The sequence below is a fragment of the Heptranchias perlo genome, chromosome 32 (assembly GCF_035084215.1).
Source record: "Heptranchias perlo isolate sHepPer1 chromosome 32, sHepPer1.hap1, whole genome shotgun sequence".
Lineage (NCBI taxonomy): Eukaryota > Metazoa > Chordata > Chondrichthyes > Hexanchiformes > Hexanchidae > Heptranchias > Heptranchias perlo.
In genome coordinates this window covers 25,551,986-25,576,038 of record NC_090356.1, presented here as the reverse complement: position 1 = coordinate 25,576,038, position 24,053 = coordinate 25,551,986, and the positions used below count along the sequence as shown (strand labels likewise).

Below are 24,053 nucleotides of genomic sequence, written 5' to 3'. Positions count from 1 at the left end.
TTTTTGCCCATTCGCTTAACCTGTCAATATCCCTTTGCAGACACTTTGAGTCCTCATCACAATTTGCTTTTCCACCTATCTTTGTATGATCAGCAAGCTTGGCCACAAGACACTCTGTTCCTTCATCCAAGTCATTGATATATATTGTAAATAGTTGAGGCCCCAGCACTGATCCCTGCAGCACCCCACTAGTTACAGATTGCCATTTTGAAAATGACCCTTTTATCCCGACTCTTTGTTTTCTGTTAGTTAGCCAATCCTCTATCCATGCCAGTATATTACCCCCAACACCATGAGCTCTTATCTTGTGCAGTAATCTTTCATGTGTCACCTTATCAAATGCCTTTTGGAAATCCAAGTATACTGCATCCATTGGTTCCCCTTTAACCACCCTGCCTGTTACAAGAACTGTAATAAATTTGTCAGACATGATTTTCCCTTCATAAAACCATGTTGACTCTCCTTGATTGTATTATGAGTCTACAAATGTCCTGCTACTACTTCCTTAATAATGGATTCTAGCATTTTCCCAATGACAGATGTTAGGCTAACTGGTCTATAGTTACCTGCTTTCTGTCTCATTCCCTTGTTACGTTTGCGGTTTTCCAATCCGCTGGGACCTTTCTAGAATCTAGTGAATTCTGGGAGATTACAACCCTTTAATACTTCCTCTCTCACTATGCTTATCCCAAGCAATATTTCACACTCCTCCTCCTTAACTACAATCTCTGCATCATCCCCTCTTTCAGTCTTTCCCAGACCCGCTGAATTTTTTCTCGGGGCCCCATTGAGTTTTTTCTCAGCCCTGCCCCAATGTGTGGTAATCCTATGTCCAAATGCCAGCCCCTCTACAGTCGCTGTCCCGCTGACATTTCTGGCAGCCTTTTCCCACTTAAACGTTTCCCAACACCTTCCCTCATTGTCCTCATCACCGACACCACCTCCCCCCCAAAACATATACGGCCCCGCTCTTATATTTCTGCAGAGAAGTTCCCACTGAGATCTTTCCTGTCCCATGCCCCAACTGCTGCCCCCTCTACAGCTGATGTCCCCTCTGAGATTTGTGGTGGAACCTGTGCAACCATTTTACCAGAAACTTCAAATTCACCTGCCAGTGTAACAGGTCTGTTGTGACCCAAACAACACTGAAGGACCTTTCCCAGGGTAGCAGACGTGATATTGCTTCCAGAAATCTTTCCAGGTCTCTTCCACTTCTATTCTCAATTTGGTTCTAGGCCCCTTATAATTTTATTCCCCATATTTTTCATTAACTATATAATATAAAGTCAATAAATGTGCATTTATTGCTCCTGTCACTATGACTTGTTATGGTCTACCCGTTTTTGTTTACATTCTCCTTCTGGCCAAGATGACCTGCACCACAGGCCCAACTGGGAGCCACTGTAAGCGCAATTTCTCTTTATTTATCAACATTTCCTCGACAACTAACCATGGGCACTGCCACGGGCAATTTACTAGTTTTAAATAAATGGGCTAACAGCTCCATAAAAATGTGAAGAGAGGAATGTCAGAACCTGTGAAGTGTTTGTCTGCTAATATCAGCAACAATAATTTATAGGCTCTTGTGGAACTTTATAATACAAAATAGTCACTTTCTTGTATACGTTGCAGTGTGGCTTATTCAAAGATACCCTGGGAGTGGCATACCTGAAAACCAAAATACTATCCTCTCCAGATAAAACGCCTGATTGCTGAGGCAGTCAAGGAACCTCCAAGAGCTCAAGTGAATGATTAACCCTTTTCTCCCTGAATGCAACCAATCATTTCCTACTGTTTAACCAAACTGATCCAAAATGAGTGATGAATAAATGGTCTTATTCACAAAGCTCAGCAGATGAATTATTTTTAAATGATTAAGTGAAAGAGCTGAATGAGGCTTGGGCTAGACGCTTCAAATCCAGCCCAGACATGAAGGATGAAAGCCTTGTCTGTCTGCTGGCTATTACAGTCCTCTGTAAAACGAGTTTGGCCATTCCCAATCCACTTCCTAATGGGCACTGGCATAGGGCATAAGCTGCCCTTAATTTGTTACTAATTGATAATGTAACTCAGCCAGAATGATTGGTGTGGGAAATGGAAAATACCACTCAACTCAATTAGATCATGACTGATCTGCACCTCAACTCCATTTACCCAACTTAGCTCATCTTTATATCCTCACCTAACAAAAATGTAGCTATCTTAGTCTTGAAAGCTCCAATTGTCCCAGCATCCACAGACTTTTGGGGAGCGAATTCCAGATTTCCGCTACCCTTTGTGTGAAAAAGTGCTTCCTGATTTCAATCCTGAATGGCCTGACTCTAATTTTAAGATTATGTCCCCTTCTTCTTGATTCCCCCACCAAAGGAAATAATTTCTCCGTATCAAATCCTTTTAACATTTTAAACGCCTCGATCATATCACCCCTCAACCTTCTGAACTCAAGGAAATACAAACCAAGTTTATGCAACCTAGCCTAATAATTTAACCCTCTATGCCCCGGTATCATTCTGGTCAATATGTGCTGCACCCTCTCCAAGGACCACATATCCTTGAGGTAAAGGCCAACATTCCATTAGCCTTTTTGATTGCTTTTTATACCAGTCTACTAGCTTTTAATAATTAATATACTTGGACTCCCAAATCTCTTTGCTCCTCTACAATTCCTAGTTTCTCACCATTTAGAAAATACTTTGATTAATCTTTCTTAGGTCCAAATTTGATGACCTCACACTTCCCCACATTGAACCCCATTTGCCATAGTTTTGCCCACTCACTCAATCTGTCTATGTTCCTTTGCAACTTTTTGCTCCCAACTGCACTGCTTACTGTCCCTCCTAACTTAGTGTCAACTGCAAACTTGGATATACAACTCTATTCTTTCATCCAGGTCATTAATAAATATGGTGAAAAGTTGAGGCCCCAGGACAAATCCCTAGAGAACACCACTTGTCACATCCCACCAATCTGAGTACATACCCTTTATCCCCACTCTCCGTCTCTTACCTCTCAACCAATTTCCAACTCAAGTCGAAATGCTACCTCCAATTCCGTGTGCTCTAATTTTTGCTAATAATCTCTTGTGTGGAACCTTACTGAATGCCTTCTGGAAGTCCATTGAGATAACATCCATAGTCACTCCCTTACCTACCTTACTAGTGACCTCCCCAATCAAGAGAGCTTTGAAAGATATGACTAACGTTTCTGTAATTTCTTCACCTACTTCTTTTACTACTGGATACTTATCTCTCCCAAGTCCCATTATTTTCTCCATTACCATTTTTTTAACTTATAATGAATCCAATAAGTTCCTCCCATTGATTTATTTTTAAATTATCTTCCATTTCTGATATTTTATTTTCTTCTACTGTGAAAACAGATAAAAAGTACTCGTTTATTAAATCTGCCATTACATTGTTATCTATTACAGTATCATCTGCGTCTGTCTTTAATGGGCCCACATCTCCCCTAGCCACTCACTTACTCTTAATATATTTATAAAAACTTTTACTATTAGCCTTTATATTACTTGCAGGTTTTTTTCATACTCTCTTTTTGCAGCTCTTAATATTTTCTTTGTGTCTCTGTTGTTTTCTATATTTCTCCCAGTCTTCTGGGTTACCACTTTTCTTGGCAGTTGAGTAAGTCATTTCCTTTAGCTTTATACAACGTCTTACCTCATATGTTGGCCACAGTTGCTTGACTGTACAAGTGGAATTTTTGCTCTTTAAGGGTATGTATTGGTCTTGTATTGTACTAAATACTTCTTTGAATACTTCAAAGAAATAAAGCTGGGGGAGCATTATCTGCATCTGCCTGTGTTGCACCTGTTCTGAGAATGATTGATGCTGCCATTGGGTGTCTGGGATGAAAGAGCTTCTGTTCTCCTCTACTAACACCCCTGGCCTTGATGAGCACAAGGAGAACTTTTGTTTTAAAAGAGATGACATTTATTGTATTAGATAGGTAGACAGGTTCTGTTATCAGGCAGACATCAAAGCTGAATTTCTGGAGCAAAAAATAAAGAGATTTTGTTCTTCATTTCATAGAATCATGGAAATTTACGGCACAGAAGGAGGCCATTCGGCCTATCGTGTCTGTGCCGGCCGAAAAAGAGCTATCCAGTCTAATCCCACTTTCCAGCTCTTGGTCCGTAGCCTTGTAGGTTACAGCACTTCAAGAGCACATCCAAGTACTTTTTAAATGAGTTGAGGGTCTCTGTCTCTACCCCCTTTCAGGCAGTGAGTTCTGGACCCCAACCACCCTCTGGGTGAAAACATTTCTCCTCAGCTCCCCTCTAATCCTTCTACCAATTACTTTAAATATATGCCCCCTAGTTATTGACCTCACTGTTAAGGCAATAGGTCCTTCTTATCCACTCTATCTTGGCCTCTCAAATTGTATACACCTCAATTAAATCTACCCTCAGTCTCCTCTGTTCCAAAGAAAACAATTCCAGCTTATCCAATCTTTCCTCATAGCTAAAATTCTCCAGTCCTGGCAACATCCTCATAAATCTCCTCTGCACCTCTTTCATATCTTTCCTGTAATGTGGTGACCAGAACTGTACGCAGTACTCAAGCTGTGGCCTAACTAGTGTTTTATACAGTTCTAGCATAACCAACCTCCCTGCTCTTATATTCTATGCCTCGGCTAATAAAGGAAAGTATCCCGTATGCCTTCTTAACTACCTTATCTACCTGTTCTGATACCTTCAGGGATCTGTGGACATGCACTCCAAGGGCTGTCGCATCAATCTAGAACTAAGAAATTGCAGAGGGCATGCAAGCATTTCCTTTTGTTTTTTGAGTGAATTTCTTACTCATCAAAGGGACATCAATGATCATAAACACAACACTATTCTACTTGTGTTAAATGTAAGGAATCTTACAACACCAGGTTATAGTCCAACAGTTTTATTTGAAAATCACAAACTTTCGGAGCTTTTCTCCTTCGTCAGGTAAGATTCCTTACATTTGTCCACCCCAATCCATCACCGGCATCTCCACATCATGGCTACTTGTGTTAGCCAGTGTTAGCATTAAGTGGGTTCATAGTATGGGTCTCCAGCGGAAACATTAACCTGTCTTTTCAGATGTTGATGCATCTGCTGTGTATTTTTACTATATTTATTTCTGGTTTGGTCACAGTATTTTCTATTCATTATCACATACTCCAGGTTCAGGAGGTGTGTAGTCAGAATCAGAGTAAAGCACCCTTTGTTCTGCCCCACAATGGAATGACCCCAACCTGCGAAGAGCCACCCCTATTGCCCCAAAGTAGCAATTACATTACCCCCACCAGCTGTTCCCTTAACCCCTCTGAATGTGGCTGCCAAATTCGGGGCTTCATGTCCTCTGGTAATGCACTGGTTAACATGTTCACATTCAAACCCTTTCTGCACTATTGGAACATGATTATTAACCCATTTAAAGTAAGCGTGTTAATGGCTGTGTTAAAAGGAGGCAGAAAGAAATTCCACATAAACGCACTAACCACGCCCCTAATGCACTCTGGAGCCATGGGATGTGGACGTTGCTGGCGAGGCCGGCATTGATTGCCCATCCCTAATTGCTCTTGAGAAGGTGGTGGTGAGCCGCCTTCTTGAACCACTGCAGTCCGTATGGTGAAGGTTCTCCCACAATGCTGTTAGTTCCAGGATTTTGACCCAGCGACGATGAAGGAACGGCGATATTCCTGCTGACAGGAACTGGATTGAGACTGTCAACTTCACTTTCATACAGGAGCCTTGAAGCCATCAGACAGAGAGAACTTGCATCCCCTCGTCTGGGCTGAATTTGAATCCAGGTCCCAGAAGCAAAAGAACATTTGTCCCAATCCACTGCATTGCCCACTCCCCTAAATGCTCATTTCCTATCTGGGTTAAACCTGTCCCAGCAAATTGTTCATTAAAATGCAGACTGGGTTCCTTTTTTCCCCAGATCTCTGGATAATTTCAGTGACATCTATTTGAATTGTCTAATGGCAGAAATCCTTGTAAAAGGTAAAGTGTGGGTAGAGTTCTGCTAAAAGATGAATTGGTAAAACAATTATTGTAAGCAACTCGGCAACTCGGCAAAAACAATCCTTCCGCTGGGCTGCCAGGGTAAACCATAATAAGCCCTCCACCAATCTACACAACCAAATAATTGTTGATGGACAACCTTTCTGGGTTGTTTTGGATCATTTCCATTCTCACAGCACCTGCGTAATTTGTATTAGAGTATTTACGAGGCAGTGACAGTCGCTATATGAACATCTGACTTTGGCTTTACGTTATATTCCTCAAATAAAGAAGATTAAGAGGTGCTATGATTGAGGTGTTTAAGATGATTAAAGGAGTTGATAGAGTAGACAGAGGGAAACTATTTCCTCTGGCCAGGGGGAGTCCAGAACAAGGCGGCATAACCTTAAAATTAGAGCTAGGCCGTTCAGGAGTGATGTCAGGAAGCACTTCTTCACACAAAGGGTAGTGGAAATCTGGAAAACTCTCCCCAAAAAGCTGTTGAGGCTGGGGGTCAATTGAAAATTTCAAAACTGAGATTGATAGATTTTTGTTAGGCAAGGATATCAAGAGTTACGGAAACAAGGCAGGTAAATGGAGTTAAGATACAGATCAGCCCCAAAGGCTGATCTCAGCCTTGAACATGTTCAAGGCTGAGATAGATAGGTTTTTGGACTCTAGGGGAATCTAGGAATATGGGGATCGGGTGGGAAAGTAGAGTTGAGGTCGAAGATCAGCCATGATCTTATTGAATGGCGGAGCAGGCTCGAGGGACCGTATGGCCTACTCCTGCTCCTATTTCTTATATTCTTATGTTCAGCCGTGATCTCTAAATGAATGGCAGAAGGGCTCGAGGGGCTGAACGGCCTACTCCTGTTCCTATGTTCCTATGTCTTTGCACAGAGGCATTTGGACCCCAGTTCCTTTAGCGCTCTTCATGTATAGCACACCTTGCTGACCACGCTATAGAGAGAGCAGTTTACCATCATTGAAATAAATATCAGCATTCCTGGCACAATGTGCTTGATGCGCTGGGTATCTGCAGGAGCCCAGACGCCAGAATATCTGGCTCTTGCAGGACTGCTCATTACCCTCAGAGGGGAACTAGCTCCAAATTTGAAAAATGGTAGAAGCAAGGCACAGAAGACGAGCAGCACTACTCCAAGACGTTGCTATGGAGATACTTCTGCAGGTGATATTACAGAGGAACGGTGGATCTTGTGGGAGCAGAGGGGCACCTTCTAGTCAAAAGTTCTGCCAGAGCTGCCTAGATGAAGGCATATATTATATCACCTTTTACCCATAATATCACTTTTACCCATATTACATTATTTTTTACGCATGCTTACCTTTGCACTAAAATAAGCATCAAACAGATATATGGCCTTACAAGATCTATCTCAGTTTACACGAAGTGCAGTTAAATACAATGTATGAGATGCCGTCATTATTTTACCATTCCTGTGTGCCTCGATATCAATTTACCATTTCTCGCCTGGTGGCAACCAGGTGAAAATCGGGGAGCCGAGGGGGTGGGGGGGGGGGGGGAGGGAGGGAGGGGGAGGGGTGTGTGGTGGCTTTGGACACTCACCTGATGCAATTTTCAGGAGGACTTGTAAATGGGTGAGCAACGTGCCTGCCTGTTTCAGATGGAAGGCAGCTTACATATGCAAATCGAGGATTCTATGCTGGTTGTTGGACTCATTTTGCAATTTTCAGGTACAAATGGGTGGAGAGTGCACACCACGTACTCTACCCATTTGTACCAAGTGGTGAGTAGCCTAACTAGCAGCTCTTAAAGGGACCGCTGGTGGCTGCTCCAGAAACAGCCCAACATTGATTGAGAGAATTTTTATGGGGCCAAGAGGAGCAGGAGTATTTGACCCCAAGCATTAGCTGACCGTTGAATCCGTACGCCAAGAGTTAGTGCCCTTGGAACCTGTATCCCAAGTCAGTGCCCGTGGAACCTGTACCCCAAGAATCAGCACCTGTGGAACCTGTACCCAACAAGACAATGCCCGTTGACCCTATGCCCGATAAGTCAGTGCCCATTGATCTTGTACCCCATGATTCAGTGCCCGTTGATCCTGTGCCCTGTGAGTCTGTGTCCATGGACCTTGTACCCCAAGAGTTAGTGCCCACAGAACCCATATCCCAAGAGTCAGTGCCCGTGGAACCTGTGCCTCAAGAGCCTGCTGGCTGGCTTAGCTGACTTCTTGCCCTCTCAAAATTGGCGAGCTGCAGGCCCTGGCTAAATTCTCCCGATATCGGCTTCATAAGTCAAAAATCATGCCCCTCCCTGCCCCCAACCTCATTAAAAGAAAACCACCACTACAGGAGCTTAAATGGGAACATCTACACCAACTGATTTAGTTCCCTGTTGTCTCACTGGAGGCCATCAAGTGAATTTATCTTGTTCTTTGCAAACAAAGGTGTACTCATTACCCCTTTCAAATATTGTTCACAACTGAAATGAAAATTATTGGTACTTCCATTTTCCTCCTAAGCTCAGTCATTTTCAGCAGATGGAAGGTTGGGGAGTTTATATTTTTTTAACTTTCTGTAAGGGGACATTCTGTTTCACTTCTATCTCCCATGGCAGCTAGGTTAAAATCATAGAATCATGCAGCACAGCAGGAGGCCGTTCGGCCCAAGGTGCCTGCGCCACCTCTTTGAAAGAGCTATCTGATTAGTACCACTCCCCTGCTCTTTCCCCACAGCCCTGCAAATTTCTCCTTTTCAGGTTCAGCAATAACAAGGGGACCTGAGTATAATGAGGTTGAAGATCAGCCATGATCTGATTGAATGGCGGAGCAGGCTCAAGGGGCCATATGGCCTACTCCTGCTCCTATTTCTTATGTTCTTATGTAATGAGGGACTGCTTGTAGATGGTCTTTATAGACAGGTTGTCTCCCAATACATATTAAATCTGAATCATGAATTTATTGTTGGTGGGGGTGTTAAGTAGTAACGATTGACAGATGATCTCCAAGGCACTGCAAACTCATCATATACACCTGGGAAATATAAATGTAAGTCAGTCCTGTGGTCAAAACATGTAACTAAAAAAATGTGCAGTGAACATTTCAACTTGTACTCTAGTTATCCTTTTGAAAATAAAACATTTTCAAGATCAATGAGTTTCTCGTAAAAAAATTAATAATGATCCCGTCAATTTGCATTATTATATACAAAATAATTGATTTAGAATTCTAATGGTTGAGGTACCTCCTGTCTCTCCTATCCGGGACGGCCTGGCTGTGTTGGTCAGCTCCCAGCTTCGGTTCGGCTCTGTTGTACTGATCATACCTGTCTCTGGCACCACCATCTTAGGGCTCCTGAGTGTGGCTGTGGTGGTTTGCATAGTGGTAGAAATGGTGCTGGCTGTGGTAGTGGTTGTAGTTCTGGCAGTTCTGGCAGTTGTCATTCTGGTAGAGGACGAAAAGGTCACCGTCGTGGTGGTAGAACCTGTAGGAGTTGAAAACATGTTGGATTCTGTGACCTCCTCTTTTGTGGGGCCCCATTCAATGGCGCAAGGCATCTCAGTCGCTGTTCCTTCACTGTCATACGAAGTGCATTTGGCTTTCTCAAAATTATTAAACGCAAAATTATCGCTCTGCCTTCTTGACCTTTTCAAAGAGGTCAATTTTACTGAATCCCTGATCTCCGTGGAGACTGAAGGGTCCAATTTGTAAGATATAGATTGTTTGGACTGGCAGTTGGTACACAGACTGCCTGTGACTGACTTGTGTTTGTGAATTCCTGCTGGCTTGTCCGGAACTTGCTTTCCAGGATGGATTTCGGGCCAGAACATTCTGAGCCACCAAGATTTTGTAATTCTCCCTAGGTGGGCATTTTTGTATTCCCAAAGTGGGTCACTGGCAAGTCTATGACGTAGTGATGGGTGGAATGACCCTGAAGTATGACTGAGTCCCTGACCCGGAATCTTTGATTCACAAGAAGAGAAATCCATGGCTAGATGAAACATGGCAAGCAATATCCAGGCATGGCACCCAATAGGTCGTCCAAATCTATTGACAGGCATTGGGCTGGAAGAAGAAAAGAATGCAACATCAGTCCAATGAGTATTATGCAAACAAGATTAACGTTTATGAGATCTTTACAGAAATCTGTATAATGACTAAAATACATTGTCCTGTATCTGAATTTGTACTACAGACAGCATTGTACAAACCATGAGGTAACACTTTGCACAGAACTGTTTTCATTCCCTACATGAGCTCAACTGAATGTGTTGAACATCTAAACTTTAAGCTCCAAGTACACGAGCCTACATGAGATGTTCCTCTTCCCCGTATCACCACCATGTTGAAATCATCGTGCCTTCTACTCCAACTCATTATTACTCAGGCTCCCAAAACTGTGGCACTCCTCACTTTCCTCAGTCTTCCTGTCTTTTGACAACCTACAGGCTTTGTAAACCTGAGCTGGGTGTCTTCAAATCACCATTTTTTTATTTATCTTCTGCTTTTTTTCCAGCTTTCAGCTACCTGGACTATGGATCTTCACTTGAGTTTCAATTTTTTTGAACAAAAAAATGCTTTTGCTGTATCCACTTGTTCCAGAAATTACTGTGCTAAACCACAAATGTTCCCCTAGCAACCACACCTCCACCAATCGACAGAAGCCGCAGACAATGCAATTAAACAGTCCCTGTAGTCACAACGTGAACGGTATCTTATCAGATGAGATAATGTCCTCTGTGGTGTCATGATGTCACTACACTCCATGCCACCTTCAACCACCTGAGTTTATAACTTTCTGAACTTTATGAATATCCATAACCTTTGTGTATTTTGTTATACCCACTGCATATATGTAAAATGCATTGTCGAGCAGTGTCTATTCCAGTGAACAGACCTGATGCATCTATTTTCCGTCTTTCCCTCTCCTCTCCTGAAGGCGCTAACTGATGCAACAGGACCCCAGTCTGCATCCTCTATTTATAACCGACATTTTGGGTGCTACAATTGACCTCAGCACCCCTTGGCAATGGAGGGCGGGACAAAATAAGCCAGTGTTTGTGCTCCTGATCACAATCCAGTTATCCCTGTTGGAAAATGCACGTGTTTGGATGTCGGGCAAGGCAAGGATTGGGCTCAGCTGCGATGCCTCATAGCCGAATAGCCTGCTGATTATGCGTCTAGGCACACGTGGAAGGAATGGGCAATTGAGTGAGCTGCTGAAGGGTTGCTGACAGCCATGGTAGCGTACCTCATCAGGAGACAGCACCTTCAGAGAGGAAGGGAGGGAACTGAACAAAGAAATAAAAATAACACTAATTTGGTGAAGTATTAACAGTGACATTTTAACAGGGTTGACATTACAATGACAAGAGTGACATTACAGAGCAGTTTCTGTTTTTAATTTGTTCCCAGCATTATGCGGCATTGACAAGGCCGCATTTATTGCCCATCCCTTGCTGCGCTGAGAACATGGTGGTGGGCCGTCTCCTTGAACCACTATAGTTTCTACCGATTCTCCTGCCTCTTAAAAGTACATCATTAAAATTAATTTTATTCAGCTGAAAACACAATACATAATTCGAATACATTAAGGTCAGCAGATATCATGTCAAATATCTCCGCTCACAAGGCTCAATCCACACTTGGCTTTGTTGTTGACGAGTTCTCTGGTCAGCCTCAGCTGGGAAGACGTTTACTGTACAACAGGCTGCTCAGAACTGCTCCTCTGCTCCATGATTAATTTCATTGCGTCCTTTTAAGTTATGTAAATATGGTTATTTTGTTAACTAATGATTTATATTTTTCAGTCCGAGGTCACTGACCACCTGGCTGAATCCAGGAAGCTGCTCCACGGTCATGTCCCCCTGAGCTGGAGTTAGCCATGGCTCAGTTGGTAGCACTCTCGCTGTTGGGACAGAAGATTGTGGGTTCACAATCTCACTCTAGAGACTTGAACTCAAAATCTAGGCTGACACTCCAGTGTAGTATTGAGGGAGTGCTGCACGGTCGGAGGTGCCGTCTTTCGGATCAGACGTTAAACCGAGACCTTGCCTGCCCTCTCAGGTAGATGTAAAAGATCCCATGGCACTATTTTGAAGAAGAGCAGGTGGAGTTCTCCCCGATGTCCTGGCCAATATTTATCCCTGAACCAACACCTAAAAACAGATTATCTGGTCATTATCACATTTCCCTTTGATTGTATCTTTGTCTTTGCACTGTTTGTGGGATCTTGCTGGGTGCAAATTGGCCGCCGCGATTCCTATATTACAACAGTGACTACACTTCAAAAGTACTTCGATGGCTGTAAAGCGCTTTGGGACATCCTGAGGTTGTGAAAGGCGCTATATAAATGCAAGTTCTTTCTTTCTGAGTTAAAGGTGACTCCAGATTCAAAGGAGATTCAACCTCAATTAAATTCTGGGTAAACTGAAAGTCTGGTTAAAATTACGGTCAGAATTCCCATTTAGCTCAGCTGGTGAGTTCACCATCTAAAATAGCACAGGGTCACAGAGAGCAAAAGGTCTTGGGTTTCAACATTTGGTCTATTCTGAGTTGGTTGATCATGACTGGTGCAGCAGTGAAGATGTTATAATTGGCCCTGGGATAGGGAAGAGAAAAGAGTCAATCGGGATTTTTGCTCCTCATTCACTGAGACCTGCCGGAAAATGCTACGATGTAGATGTCATACTTGACTGCGATGCTTTCTGTTGTTGAATAGCCTGGCAACACTCACCACCTGGACTCATGTGTGAAGAAAGGCCAGTTGATCAAGGTAACAGGAGGCAGCCATTACCTGTAGAACTGTACCTCAGCAGGAGTCAGAGGAGAAGGGGAAAAAACGGAGATGGGGGGAGGGGTGCAGAAATGAAAGTCGCATTCTGCCCATTACAGCTGATTCCTCATTGCAGGAATGCTGCAAATCTTTCCAGTGTTTGGAGAGAAACTGGCAATTTTTATCGGATTATGTCACTGATTAATTGCCGCTCACTAACCGCTACTAACACTCCTATTACAGTGGATTTTAAATAAAATCTACATGAAAATATTGAGAGTGAAGTATGGGAGTTGTTATTTTTGATTTAGCAGAATGCTTGGTAAGATGATATTGTGATTGAGCTGACCTACTTTTACTGTGTGGGAGGAGAATAGGGACCAGCAGCATTCTCAGATCTACAGGAATTGCTGCTAGGGGCAGGAACCTTTGATGTTCATTGAGTTACGTGTGAGAGAACGGTGCATCCCACTAATCCAGATGGTCTCAAGATGTCATGGTCACCGAGGTTGTACAAGGAATGTGTCCTCCATTTGTACCGACTGCAGCCCAAGTGTGGACATGATCCTGGGGGTTGTGGGGGAGGGGGTTGGGATCCTGAGTTTGAGGAGGAAAATGGACAGAAGCAGAAAGGAAAGTGAGGCAAGAAAGTGAGGGATGGAAATGAACAACATAAAGGGATAGAAATGGGAAAAATAATTTGAGACAGAGATGGGCAACAAATCAAGGAAGAGCTCGGCAATAAAGAGGAATAGAGCAAAATGACAGATGGTCACACAAGACAAGAAACTAAGCCAGTGTGTGAGAGAGAGAGAGAGCAAGATAAGAGTGAGTCTAGCAAAGACACAGTGCAAAGACAAAGATACAATCAAAGGGAAAAAAGTGAACGTTCAAGTGAATTCAAATGGTACATGTAACTTATTGTTCCTGTGTACTACAGACTTTTCTTCTTGCATTTTCTTGATGGTTTTACTGATTGTACATTTGTGCACATATGCTGGAAAGTACACAGGTAAAGAAATTCAGGAAAAGAAGATTTTGGAGGAGTGTTTTGAAAAGTCTGACCATAATGGGAGAATGCTGAGTGACGAAAGAATGGACTGAGAAATAGATCAAGTTTGAGTGAGAGCCCCTCACTCATCCACAGGTTAATCACTTGGTAAAATGCTGCTTCCAATATAAAGCAAGGGATTGCTTACCAGGGTGAAAACCAATGGACATCAAATTTGTATTTTTAAAAAAATAATATTTTGCTTCCCAGTTTTCTCTCCTTTTCTCTCCTCCTCCCTCCCAGTGGGGATCACTGGCTAGCAATCAGCAATGTACCAAATAAAGACTCAATCAGTACATATGTAATTCAGAATGGTTCGAATACAACAATCATCACAGTCCAGCCTCTACTAACTGGCTTCTACAAGTCTGCTACAGAACAACAGGCGATCTTTTACTTAGGTTAGCCCATCTCGATCAGAATGTGCTTGAGTCAGATACCAAACAGGGAATGTATCAATACACCACATCAAATGTCACATGGGATGGATCATTACACTATATCTCGGGTGGATTTTCCTCTGCTATCCAAATTGGGCAGTATCGCAACAGGACACAATTGGGCAGTGGGGTCTACCACTGCCTCACCATCCTGATCTGAATTTCCCTCCCCCTGCCACTGCTGGAATGGCTGCTGGCTGCTCCTTCCCCACCCGCCACATGCAGATTCTCGTGCATTTCGTTCATGTCTACCCCGTTCCCACCGCTCCCCGGGAGCACCTGCTGAACCAAGGTGGTGGGCCAGGGCAGCATCAGGAATAGCCCCAAATGATGCTGATGGAGGACAAGGTCTTGGCAGAGGCCTCTTCTCCTTCCAATTCACCACAATGGCTTACCTGCTAAAGGCCTCAGTCTTGGCTAAGGCCCTCAGTAGATCACTTTGTTCAATCTTTGGGGCCCTGTGGTGCCTTTAAACTTTCTTCTAGTGCTAAAATGGCAGTCCTACTACAGTACCGCCTGGACCTTCCTGTAGGCCACTGGCCGGCTCCTGCTTGCTGTCAGAAATCCCACCAGGAGCCTGTAGGGACTGGATCAGAAAAATCCAGCCCCTAGTGTCAGATGCAAAGCTTGGAATGGATAAATGCACTACATCAAGCGTCAGCTACAAATTGTGGAACAGATCAATACAGTACACTTAAGTGTCGGATACAAAATATGGAATGAATAAACTACATCAAAGGATAAATTCATTGATTCCACATTTCCAGAACAGAAAGGTATTCGAGGGTGTGGGGGTTGATGATACATCTCGAACATTGCAGTGCTGACCTTTCAACCCACACTCCCTCTGAGTTCGATTCCCTGTGTGCCAAGTTGGAGAATTTACCCTCAGGAAGCAAACACAAACCATGGAATGGATCAGCAGACTGTAGGAACAATGGGTGATCTTTTTCCATTCCCTGGGCTAGGTTCTAAAGCCATTTCCACTGCTGCTACTGAGTTCATCTAACTCATCACAGGCAGGGGACTGAACCTGGAATTTTCGGTACGACTTGGTGCTACACCGGATAACGTCTGTATGGATCATTTTTATTTACTTTATATTACAGACTGTGGCTTAACTCAACCCCCCCAAGTTTCATATTTTGTAATTATTTTTATAACCAATGATATTTTCAGAGTTAAAACATATTGATTCTTTCCTTAGTATAAAACAGTCATCAGTTCACACTCAACATAGTGGGCTCAGGGCACACTCCTCCAGTGAGGGCACTATAGGAGTCCACACTACATGCATACCTGCCCACAACAGTTGGCATCACTTCTTAATATCTCCCGTTTGGCTGTCCGAAATAAGTATGTTGCAATAACTCTAAATTAAATTGTCAAACAGTTACCATATTTTGACATCGGCTTCCTGCAGAGACATGCCATGGATTGATTTGTGGGAACTGAGTGCCATAAAACCAACGATATGTAGGATAACATAACAATTAAAGGCCTCATAAATGCTGTGACTATTATTGCAGGCAGTAAAAATATGCTTAAACCAACTTGATGGTTGTAAAGGTTCTGCTGACAATCAAGATCATTAAAAGTAAACTGCCATTAGAATTCACATATGGTTGGCTTTCAAGGTCACAGGAATAATAATTGCATTGTGCTCAACATATGATTTGTTAAGGAGAATTTTCTTCTACCTTTGCACGATATGTACTGTAAATAAGCCACGCTAGATCTACATTGCAGTGATGGTTGGGTTATGTTAAAGCCACACAAAGAAGTTTTCATCTTGTACGGAATCTTTCAGATATTTTAAATCCTCTGCTCTCCTCTCCTTAACTGTCATAACACCCAACCATCTTCCTCTACTGCTAACATCCCTGTGTCCTTCACACCTCCACATCACAGTGAAGATAGACACAGCCCACTTGGTGTGATGTTGCTGCACTAATTCTTGAGTTCTACCATGCCCCCACCCCCGCAACTTTCTTCTTTCCCTTGCTGAAGGTGATGACAGATGTTGGGGTAGAGTTTCAACAGGGCCCTCAACCCTCCGATACCTTACGCAGCAGGTCATTCTTCATGATCCTAGAAAGTGGGTGCGTGCAGGCTATTCAACTGTGGAGAGGCATCAAGGCTGAGCCAATCCTGTCCTCATCCAATATCCACACATACACAATTTGCAGTAGCGTGGTGATGGATAAAACTTAACAGTGTCTGACTATCTTTTGGGACAGTCCATTGGATCACTATGTATCACTTAGTAACACTATTGTAAGATGGTACATCATCATGGACTAAGGTCTAGACTAACACTTCAGCGCAGCACTGAGCGAGTTCTATATTGCTGGAGGTGCTGTCTTTCAGATGAGATATTAAACCACGGTCCAATTTGTCCATCCAAGTGGATGTAAAAGATCTCATGGCACTACTAAAAGAAAAACAGGCAGTTCTCCTAGCATTTCGGCTAACATTCCCATCAAACAAATGAATTAACAGATCATTCATCTGATTTGCTGTTTGTGGGACATGTGCGCAATTGCCTGCCATGTTTGCCTGCTTAACAACAGTGGCTACACTTCATACTTGACTCAAGGTAGAACTCTCACCTCTTAGTCAGAGGGCCATGGGTTCAAGCTCCACTACAGAGACCTGAGCACATAATCTAGGATGAAACTTCAATTCAGTACTAATGGAGTGCTGCATGATCGGAAGTGCCTTCTTTCAGATGAAACATTAAACCGAGGCTTCATCTACCCCATAAGATGGACGTAAAAGTTTCTAAGGCACCACTCGAAGAAGAGAAAGGGTGTCCTCCCAGTGTCCTGGCCCTGGGAATAGCAAAGCAAACTACTAGAACATGTACAAAAGCAGAATGAGTCAACTCAACCTGCACATCTCTCTGCCTCATTGTATCGAAGACTCTCACTTACAAAAGGCACGATCTTCTGCTCTAAAGAACGTCCCTTTGCTGTGATAGTATAGGGATATGATTGGGAGGGGGGAAGAGTTAATGGATATTAGGATTGCGAGAAGGTATGGAGGTAGAAAGGAAAGAGATTGTAGGGAGGGGACCAGAAAGAAACAAGCTATCACAGGAAGGTTAAAAGAGATCAAGTAATGTCAATAAGTTACAAGAGGTGTTGGAGGACAAGCTATAATGGGAAGTGTGCAGCACTGAACACACATACGACTTGGTCAGCCAATCTCATTCCATAAAAGGCTGGTGACTGGTGGATGTCATGCTTCAAGAATGAAGGATGGCATTCTGCCAACTGTTGTGGTGAATCGTCATTTAATGACATTACTGTACTAGGCGAGAAAGCACATCTAATAAGGACATTTTACGTTAGGTATTCCTGTTCGCTTATTCAGCTTATTCATGGTGCCGGAGGTTTTGAGGACTGCTAGCGTTGTACCATTATTTAAAAAGGGAGAAAGAGATAGATCGAGTAATTATAGGCCAGTCAGTCTAACCTCGGTGGTGGGCAAATTGTTGGAATCGATTCTGAGGGACAGCATAAATCGTCATTTAGAAAGGCACGAATTAATCAAGGACAGTCAGCATGGATTTGTTAAGGGAAGGTCATGTCTGACTAATTTGATTACATTTTTTGAGCAGGTAACAAGGAGGGTCGATGAGGGTAATGCGTTTGATGTAGTCTACATGGAATTTAGCAAGGCTTTTGACAAGGTCCCACATGGCAGACTGGTCAAAAAAGTAAAAGCCCATGGGATCCAAGGGAAAGTGGCTAGTTGGATCCAAAATTGGCTCAGTGGCAAGAAGCAAAGGATAATGGTTCATGGGTGTTTTTGTGACTGGAAGGATGTTTCCAGTGGGGGCCCGCAAGGCTCAGTACTAGATCCCTTGCTTTTTGTGGTTTATATTAATGATTTGGACTTGAATGTGGGAGGCTTAATCAAGAAGTTTGCAGATGATACAAAAATTGGCCGTGTGGTTGATAATAAGGAGGAAAGCTGTAGACTGCAGGAAGATATCAATGGACTAGATAGGTGAGCAGAAAAGTGGCAAATGGAATTCAATCCAGAGAAGTGTGAGGTAATGCATTTGGGGAGGGCAAACAAGGCAAGGGAATACACAATAAATGGGAGAATACTAAGAGATGTAAAGGAACAAAGGGGCCTCGAGTGTATGTCCACAGATCCCTGAAGGTAGCAGGACAGGTAGATAAAGTGGTTATAAAGGCATACGGGATACTTTCCTTTATTAGCCGAGGAACAGAATATAAGAGCAGGGAGGCTATGCTAGAACTGTATAAAATATTGGTTAGGCCACAGCTTGAGTACTGCAGTTCTGGTCACCACATTACAGGAAAGATGTGATTGCACTCGGGAGGGTACAGAGGAGATTTGAGGATGTTGCCAGGGCTGGAGAATTTTAGCTATGAGAAAAGATTGGATAGGCTGGGGTTGTTTTCTTTGGAACAAAGCAGGCAGAGGGTAGATTTAATTGAGGTACATAAAATTATGACGGGACTAGATAGAGTGGATAGGAAGGACCTATTTCCCTTAGCAGAGGGATCAGTGACCAGGGGGCATAGATTTAAAGTAATTGGTAGAAGGATTAGATGGGAGCTGAAGAGAATTTTTTTCACCCAGAGGATGGTGAGGGTCTGGAACTCACTGCCTGAAAGGGTGGTAGAGGCAGAAACCTTCAACTCATTTAAAAAGTACTTGGATGTGCACTTAAATTGCCGTGACCTACAGGGCTACGGACCAAGTGCTGGAAAGTGGGGTTAAGCTGGAGTTTTCGGCCGGCACGGGCACGATGGGCCGAACGGCCTCCATCTGCGCCATAACTTTCTATGATTCGAAGATTCAGACCCCAGAAGACCTGACCTATTTAAGAATTCAGCTATACTTAGAAAAAAATAAAGTATCTGAATATATTAATTCACAGGTTTTTGGAAGAAAAAAAATGGAACAATCTTCATTGTCACTTCAGGGTTGACTAGATCCTATCAAAGTGAAGATTATGCCACACTTAATTATTCAACGTCCATACTTTTGGGGAACCGATTAATTTTTCTTCACCATATAAATGTAAATACTTGGCTTCTTTATCTGGGCAAACAAAAATTGATGTAATTAGTTCAGGAAAGATGAAAACATGCAAACATGGGAGGAGGTTTCAGTATCTACAAGGCTTTAGCATATCACACATCTTTGAATTTAAAATTATTGATACTGTAGGCACATCCACCTGAAAGGAAAACATTGTAAGGGAAGGAGATGGGTCGAAACGTTAGTCTCCGTGATCTCTTTTACACGAGGCACTTCTTAAAGGGTTGCAGAGAATCTAATTGTTCAGCATTCACTGTAGAATTTCCAAGGATGTAGGAGTTCAAAGCTAGAGATGCAATTCTTACCCTCCTTCTACAAGGGCTCAGCGTGAAATAACCCTGGACTAATAGAGGATAACAAACACATTTTTATTAAAGATTGGCCTCAGAAAGGGATTAAGAAGGTCCCTGGAAATTTTGTGCAGACTTGTCAAAATACAGGTTGTTAATCAGTCACTAATGTCTCACCTCAAGGTAGACCATTCGGCCCACCAACCTCATTCTTTCAGTACACTAATGCATCCAGTCTGACATCCAGCTATGGTTCGAATGCCCCTACTGTGCTCATCTGCTCATGATTTCCATCTATTAGAATGAATGGAGAAGCACAGAATCTGGGCCTATCCTGCCTGGCAGTTTATTCCAAGCATTTCTCACCCTTTACAAATATAGTGATATTCTAACGCAAATATCTTGTGGGATTTTTCATACCTGTTTTGATGGAAGCTGTTCTGAGATTAATAGCCCGTTTCAGATTTACCTAGATATCTGGGCAAGTGAAAACACTTTCACTGGGACATCGTGAGCTGGGGCTCCGCTATGAGCATAGGCTGAGACATGGAAGCCAAAAATATCCAGAGTAAAAAAGACCAAGATATATAACAGCAACCAACCACAGGTGAATCTTCAAAAAAATAAATTAATCCCTGACCAGCAAGAGTAATGAATCAAAGCTCCAACTTTGCAGGCCACATTATTCAATTCTGAGATGTTGCATTCCACAGGTGACTCATCCACAGTCACAGAACGTGTCATGTGAATTATCTTGTTACATCAAATATTTTATCATCTGTGTCTTTCCGTATCCCTAGAGTCTTTAATCTCCTTCTTAAGCAGCTATATCTAGCTCTTTTAAGAGGAGTTAATCGGCGTAACAGTAATTGGCTATGTTGGGAGCCTGTTGCAAATGCCCATGAGATGCAATCTTATTCATTTCAAAGAACAATGAATTTCTTGTTGAGAAGGCCCACTGTGCAGGAGACCACCATGGATGAAAAGAATAGGAGAAGTAGCAATTAGATGGCACCAAACTCGGGTTTTAAAAGTGTGTCGAGGATCGGAGGAAGGGAAGATTGACAGAGTTCTATGGTTTTCAGGTTCTGAGAAAGAATAAGCTAGATTAGAAAACAATGTCATGAGTTTCTATTTAAACACAGTTAGCACTGTAACGAGGAGGTTAGGTGTGTAGGATCTTAGGAAGAATGAGCAGAAAAAGTGTGAGCAGCAATATCATTGTAGCAATAATAAAACAGAGAGAGAAATATTCATTATCAAGTGTTTATTGTCAGGCAGTGCCCCTTCATGTTCTGCTGTGCTGTTTATTTACCATTGCTACACTTCCTTCCTATATTGCTCTGGAGGTAAGACATTATTATTGATTGGCTTGCTCTCTATTGGTGTTCTACAAAGCATCGTACTAAACTCCGGCTTCCGAATGAAACTGCATGTTCATGACGGATTAGCTGTTTGAAGAACAGTCTACCCGCAAGATTAAGGCTTGAAGGGACATTTGTGGTTCTTTACACCCAATACTGCAAAGAAGAAGAATAATCAATAGTGATTAAACGTATGGCTCAACACAAGTGTCTTCATCTCATTTTGATGCTGATATTTCTAGTCTGATACTGTTTACACACTGACATCTGTTAAGAAGGTTAGATGATATACACACACCATAGTGACACATCAATAACAAAGTCATGTTTTTGCCGTCGTAAAACAAGACAGAGGAAAATCCTAGTGCAGATCACAATTGTGAGATGATAATGCTAAGATGACTTCTGTAGAGAATGCCCTGTTGAACCTTTCATCTTACATAAACTCTATGCACTGATATTCTCTTATAATCATTGATATGTCCTTAATACAGACTTCATATTGTTGTAAAATTAATACTGTAAATGGGAATCATTAGCCAAACAAAGTTACCAAAGATATTCCTTCAACTTGGAGATATCGCAGCATTTAATGTCTCCGTCTCTGTCTCTGTCACAAATGATCAATCAAAGTATTAGGCCCTCAATGTAGGACATAATTCACCATTTTATTTCAGAACATAAGAAAGCATGGAATGAAAAAGGATCATTTGGCCATTTTTTCCACAGACCTTGTATAATCTAGCCTAATGTGGAACCTACCCTACCCACTTATTTTTGGGGTAACATTTTATATAAATACTTTTTTTTATTCGTTCATGGGATGTGGGCTTCACTGGCGAGGCCAGCATTTATTGCCCATCACTAATTGCCCTTGAGAAGGTGGTGGTGAGCCGCCTTCTTGAACCGCTGCAGTCCGTGTGGTGAAGGTTCTCCCACAGTGCTGTTAGGAAGGGAGTTCCAGGATTTTGACCCAGTGACGATGAAGGAACGGCGATATATTTCCAAGTCGGGATGGTGTGTGACTTGGAGGGGAACGTGCAGGTGGTGTTGTTCCCATGTATCTGCTGCCCTTGTCCTTCCAGGTGGTAGAGGTCACGGGTTTGGGAGGTGCTGTCGAAGAAGCCTTGGCGAGTTGCCGCAGTGCATCCTGTGGATGGTACACACTGCAGCCACAGTGCGCCAGTGGTGAAGCGAGTGAATGTTTAGGGTGGTGGATGGGGTGCCAATCAAGCAGGCTGCTTTGTCCTGGATGGTGTCGAGCTTCTTGAGTGTTGTTGGAGCTGCACTCATCCAGGCAAGTGCAGAGTATTCCATCACACTCCTGACTTGTGCCTTGTAGATGGTGGAAAGGCTTTGAGGAGTCAGGAGGTGAGTCACTCGCCGCAGAATACCCAGCCTCTGGCCTGCTCTTGTAGCCACAGTATTTATATGGCTGGTCCAGTTAAGTTTCTGCTCAATGGTGACCTCCAGGATGTTGATGGTGGGGGATTCGGCAATGGTAATGCCGTTGAATGTCAAGGGGAGGTGGTTAGATTCTCTCTTGTTGGAGATGGTCATTGCCTGGCACTTGTCTGGCACGAATGTTACTTGCCACTTATCAGTCCAAGCCTGGATGTTGTCCAGGTCTTGCTGCATGCGGGCATGGACTGCTTCATTATCTGAGGGGTTGCGAATGGAACTGAACACTGTGCAATCATCAGCGAACATCCCCATATCTGACATTATGATGGAGGGAAGGTCATTGATGAAGCAGCTGAAGGTGTTTGGGCCTAGGACACTGCCCTGAGGAACTCCTGCAGCGATGTCCTGGGGCTGAGATGATTGGCCTCCAACAACCACTACCATCTTCCTTTGTGCTAGGTATGACTCCAGCCACTGGAGAGTTTTCCCCCTGATTCCCATTGACTTCAATTTTACTAGGTCTCCTTGGTGCCACACTCGGTCAAATGCTGCCTTGATGTCAAGGGCAGTCACTCTCACCTCACCTCTGGAATTCAGCTCTTTTGTCCATGTTTGGACCAAGGCTATAATGAGTTCTGGAGCTGAGTGATCCTGGTGGAACCCAAATTGAGCATCGGTGAGCAGGTTATTGGTGAGTAAGTGCCGCTTGATAGCACTATCGACGACACCTTCCATCACTTTGCTGATGATTGAGAGTAGTCTAATGGGGCGGTAAATGGACGGATTGGATTTGTCCTGCTTTTTGTGGACAGGACATATCTGGGCAATTTTCCACATTGTCTACCATATTCCCAAAGATAATCAAGCACAACCCTAGAATATTCATCCATTATCATGTTTCTAGTATTCAACCATAGCCTGCTGCCTTCATCAGACATTTGCTGGCCGTAACCACACCAGCCCTCTGCCATTGGCCCATCAAAGCTCATCCGTCTGCACCCCAGCTCGCCCATTGTACCATCTAACAGCATTTTAAACATTCCTGGTATTTTTTGTCTACGTACTCTATCTGAATGATTATTCCAAATATCTATTACCCTTTGAGTAAAGTAGTTTCACATTTTCTTTTCACTAATTTATATTGATAACCTCTGGACCTATTTCCTGGCTCACTTTGAATAATATTCTTGGTTTGAGAGAAAACAAAAAAAAGAGAGAAAAGTGGTGCAGAAATGGCCTTCTTGAATGAATTACTCTTCCTATTAAACCCTTTAAACTGTATACAGCTCAATGTCTGGCAAACCTAGATGCCCATTGTCTATCAGGGTGATTTAAAGTTGGCATGGACTCAGCATAATGGCCAGAAAATAACATGGCATGTCAATTCAGCATCATTGGGAAATTATGATGATGCCCTACCCTAGTCCACCGGGAATGTGTATTATAAGCACAAGGGTGGAGCCCTGGTGTTACGGGTCTCTGTCCTTTATTCCATGCCATTACGTCCCATTAACCGGTGCAGATAGAGCACTAGGACAAAGAAACCTGCCTACTTAGCATGACAATGCACGATCCTTAAAATTTTCAATCGCACTAGCAACCAGGTATATTATCGAACCCTTTCATGAAGAGGTTAACTGACTTAACCTTAAC

General features: G+C 43.0%; 1 protein-coding gene across 1 annotated transcript in view; it reads right to left on the bottom strand.

Moving 5' to 3' along the window:
* ajap1 (adherens junctions associated protein 1) overlaps positions 1-16,341 on the bottom strand; it is a 104,806-nt gene extending 88,465 nt beyond the window's left edge. The window contains exons 1-4 of the mRNA XM_067970057.1: positions 16,318-16,341; positions 14,768-14,915; positions 13,706-13,760; positions 9,233-10,053 (exon numbers count right to left, since the gene is read on the bottom strand). Of these exons, the coding sequence (XP_067826158.1) occupies positions 9,233-10,053; positions 13,706-13,760; positions 14,768-14,915; positions 16,318-16,341 (1,048 nt within the window). The remainder of the gene's footprint in view (positions 1-9,232; positions 10,054-13,705; positions 13,761-14,767; positions 14,916-16,317) is intronic.
* Between the last annotated feature and the right edge of the window lie 7,712 nt (positions 16,342-24,053).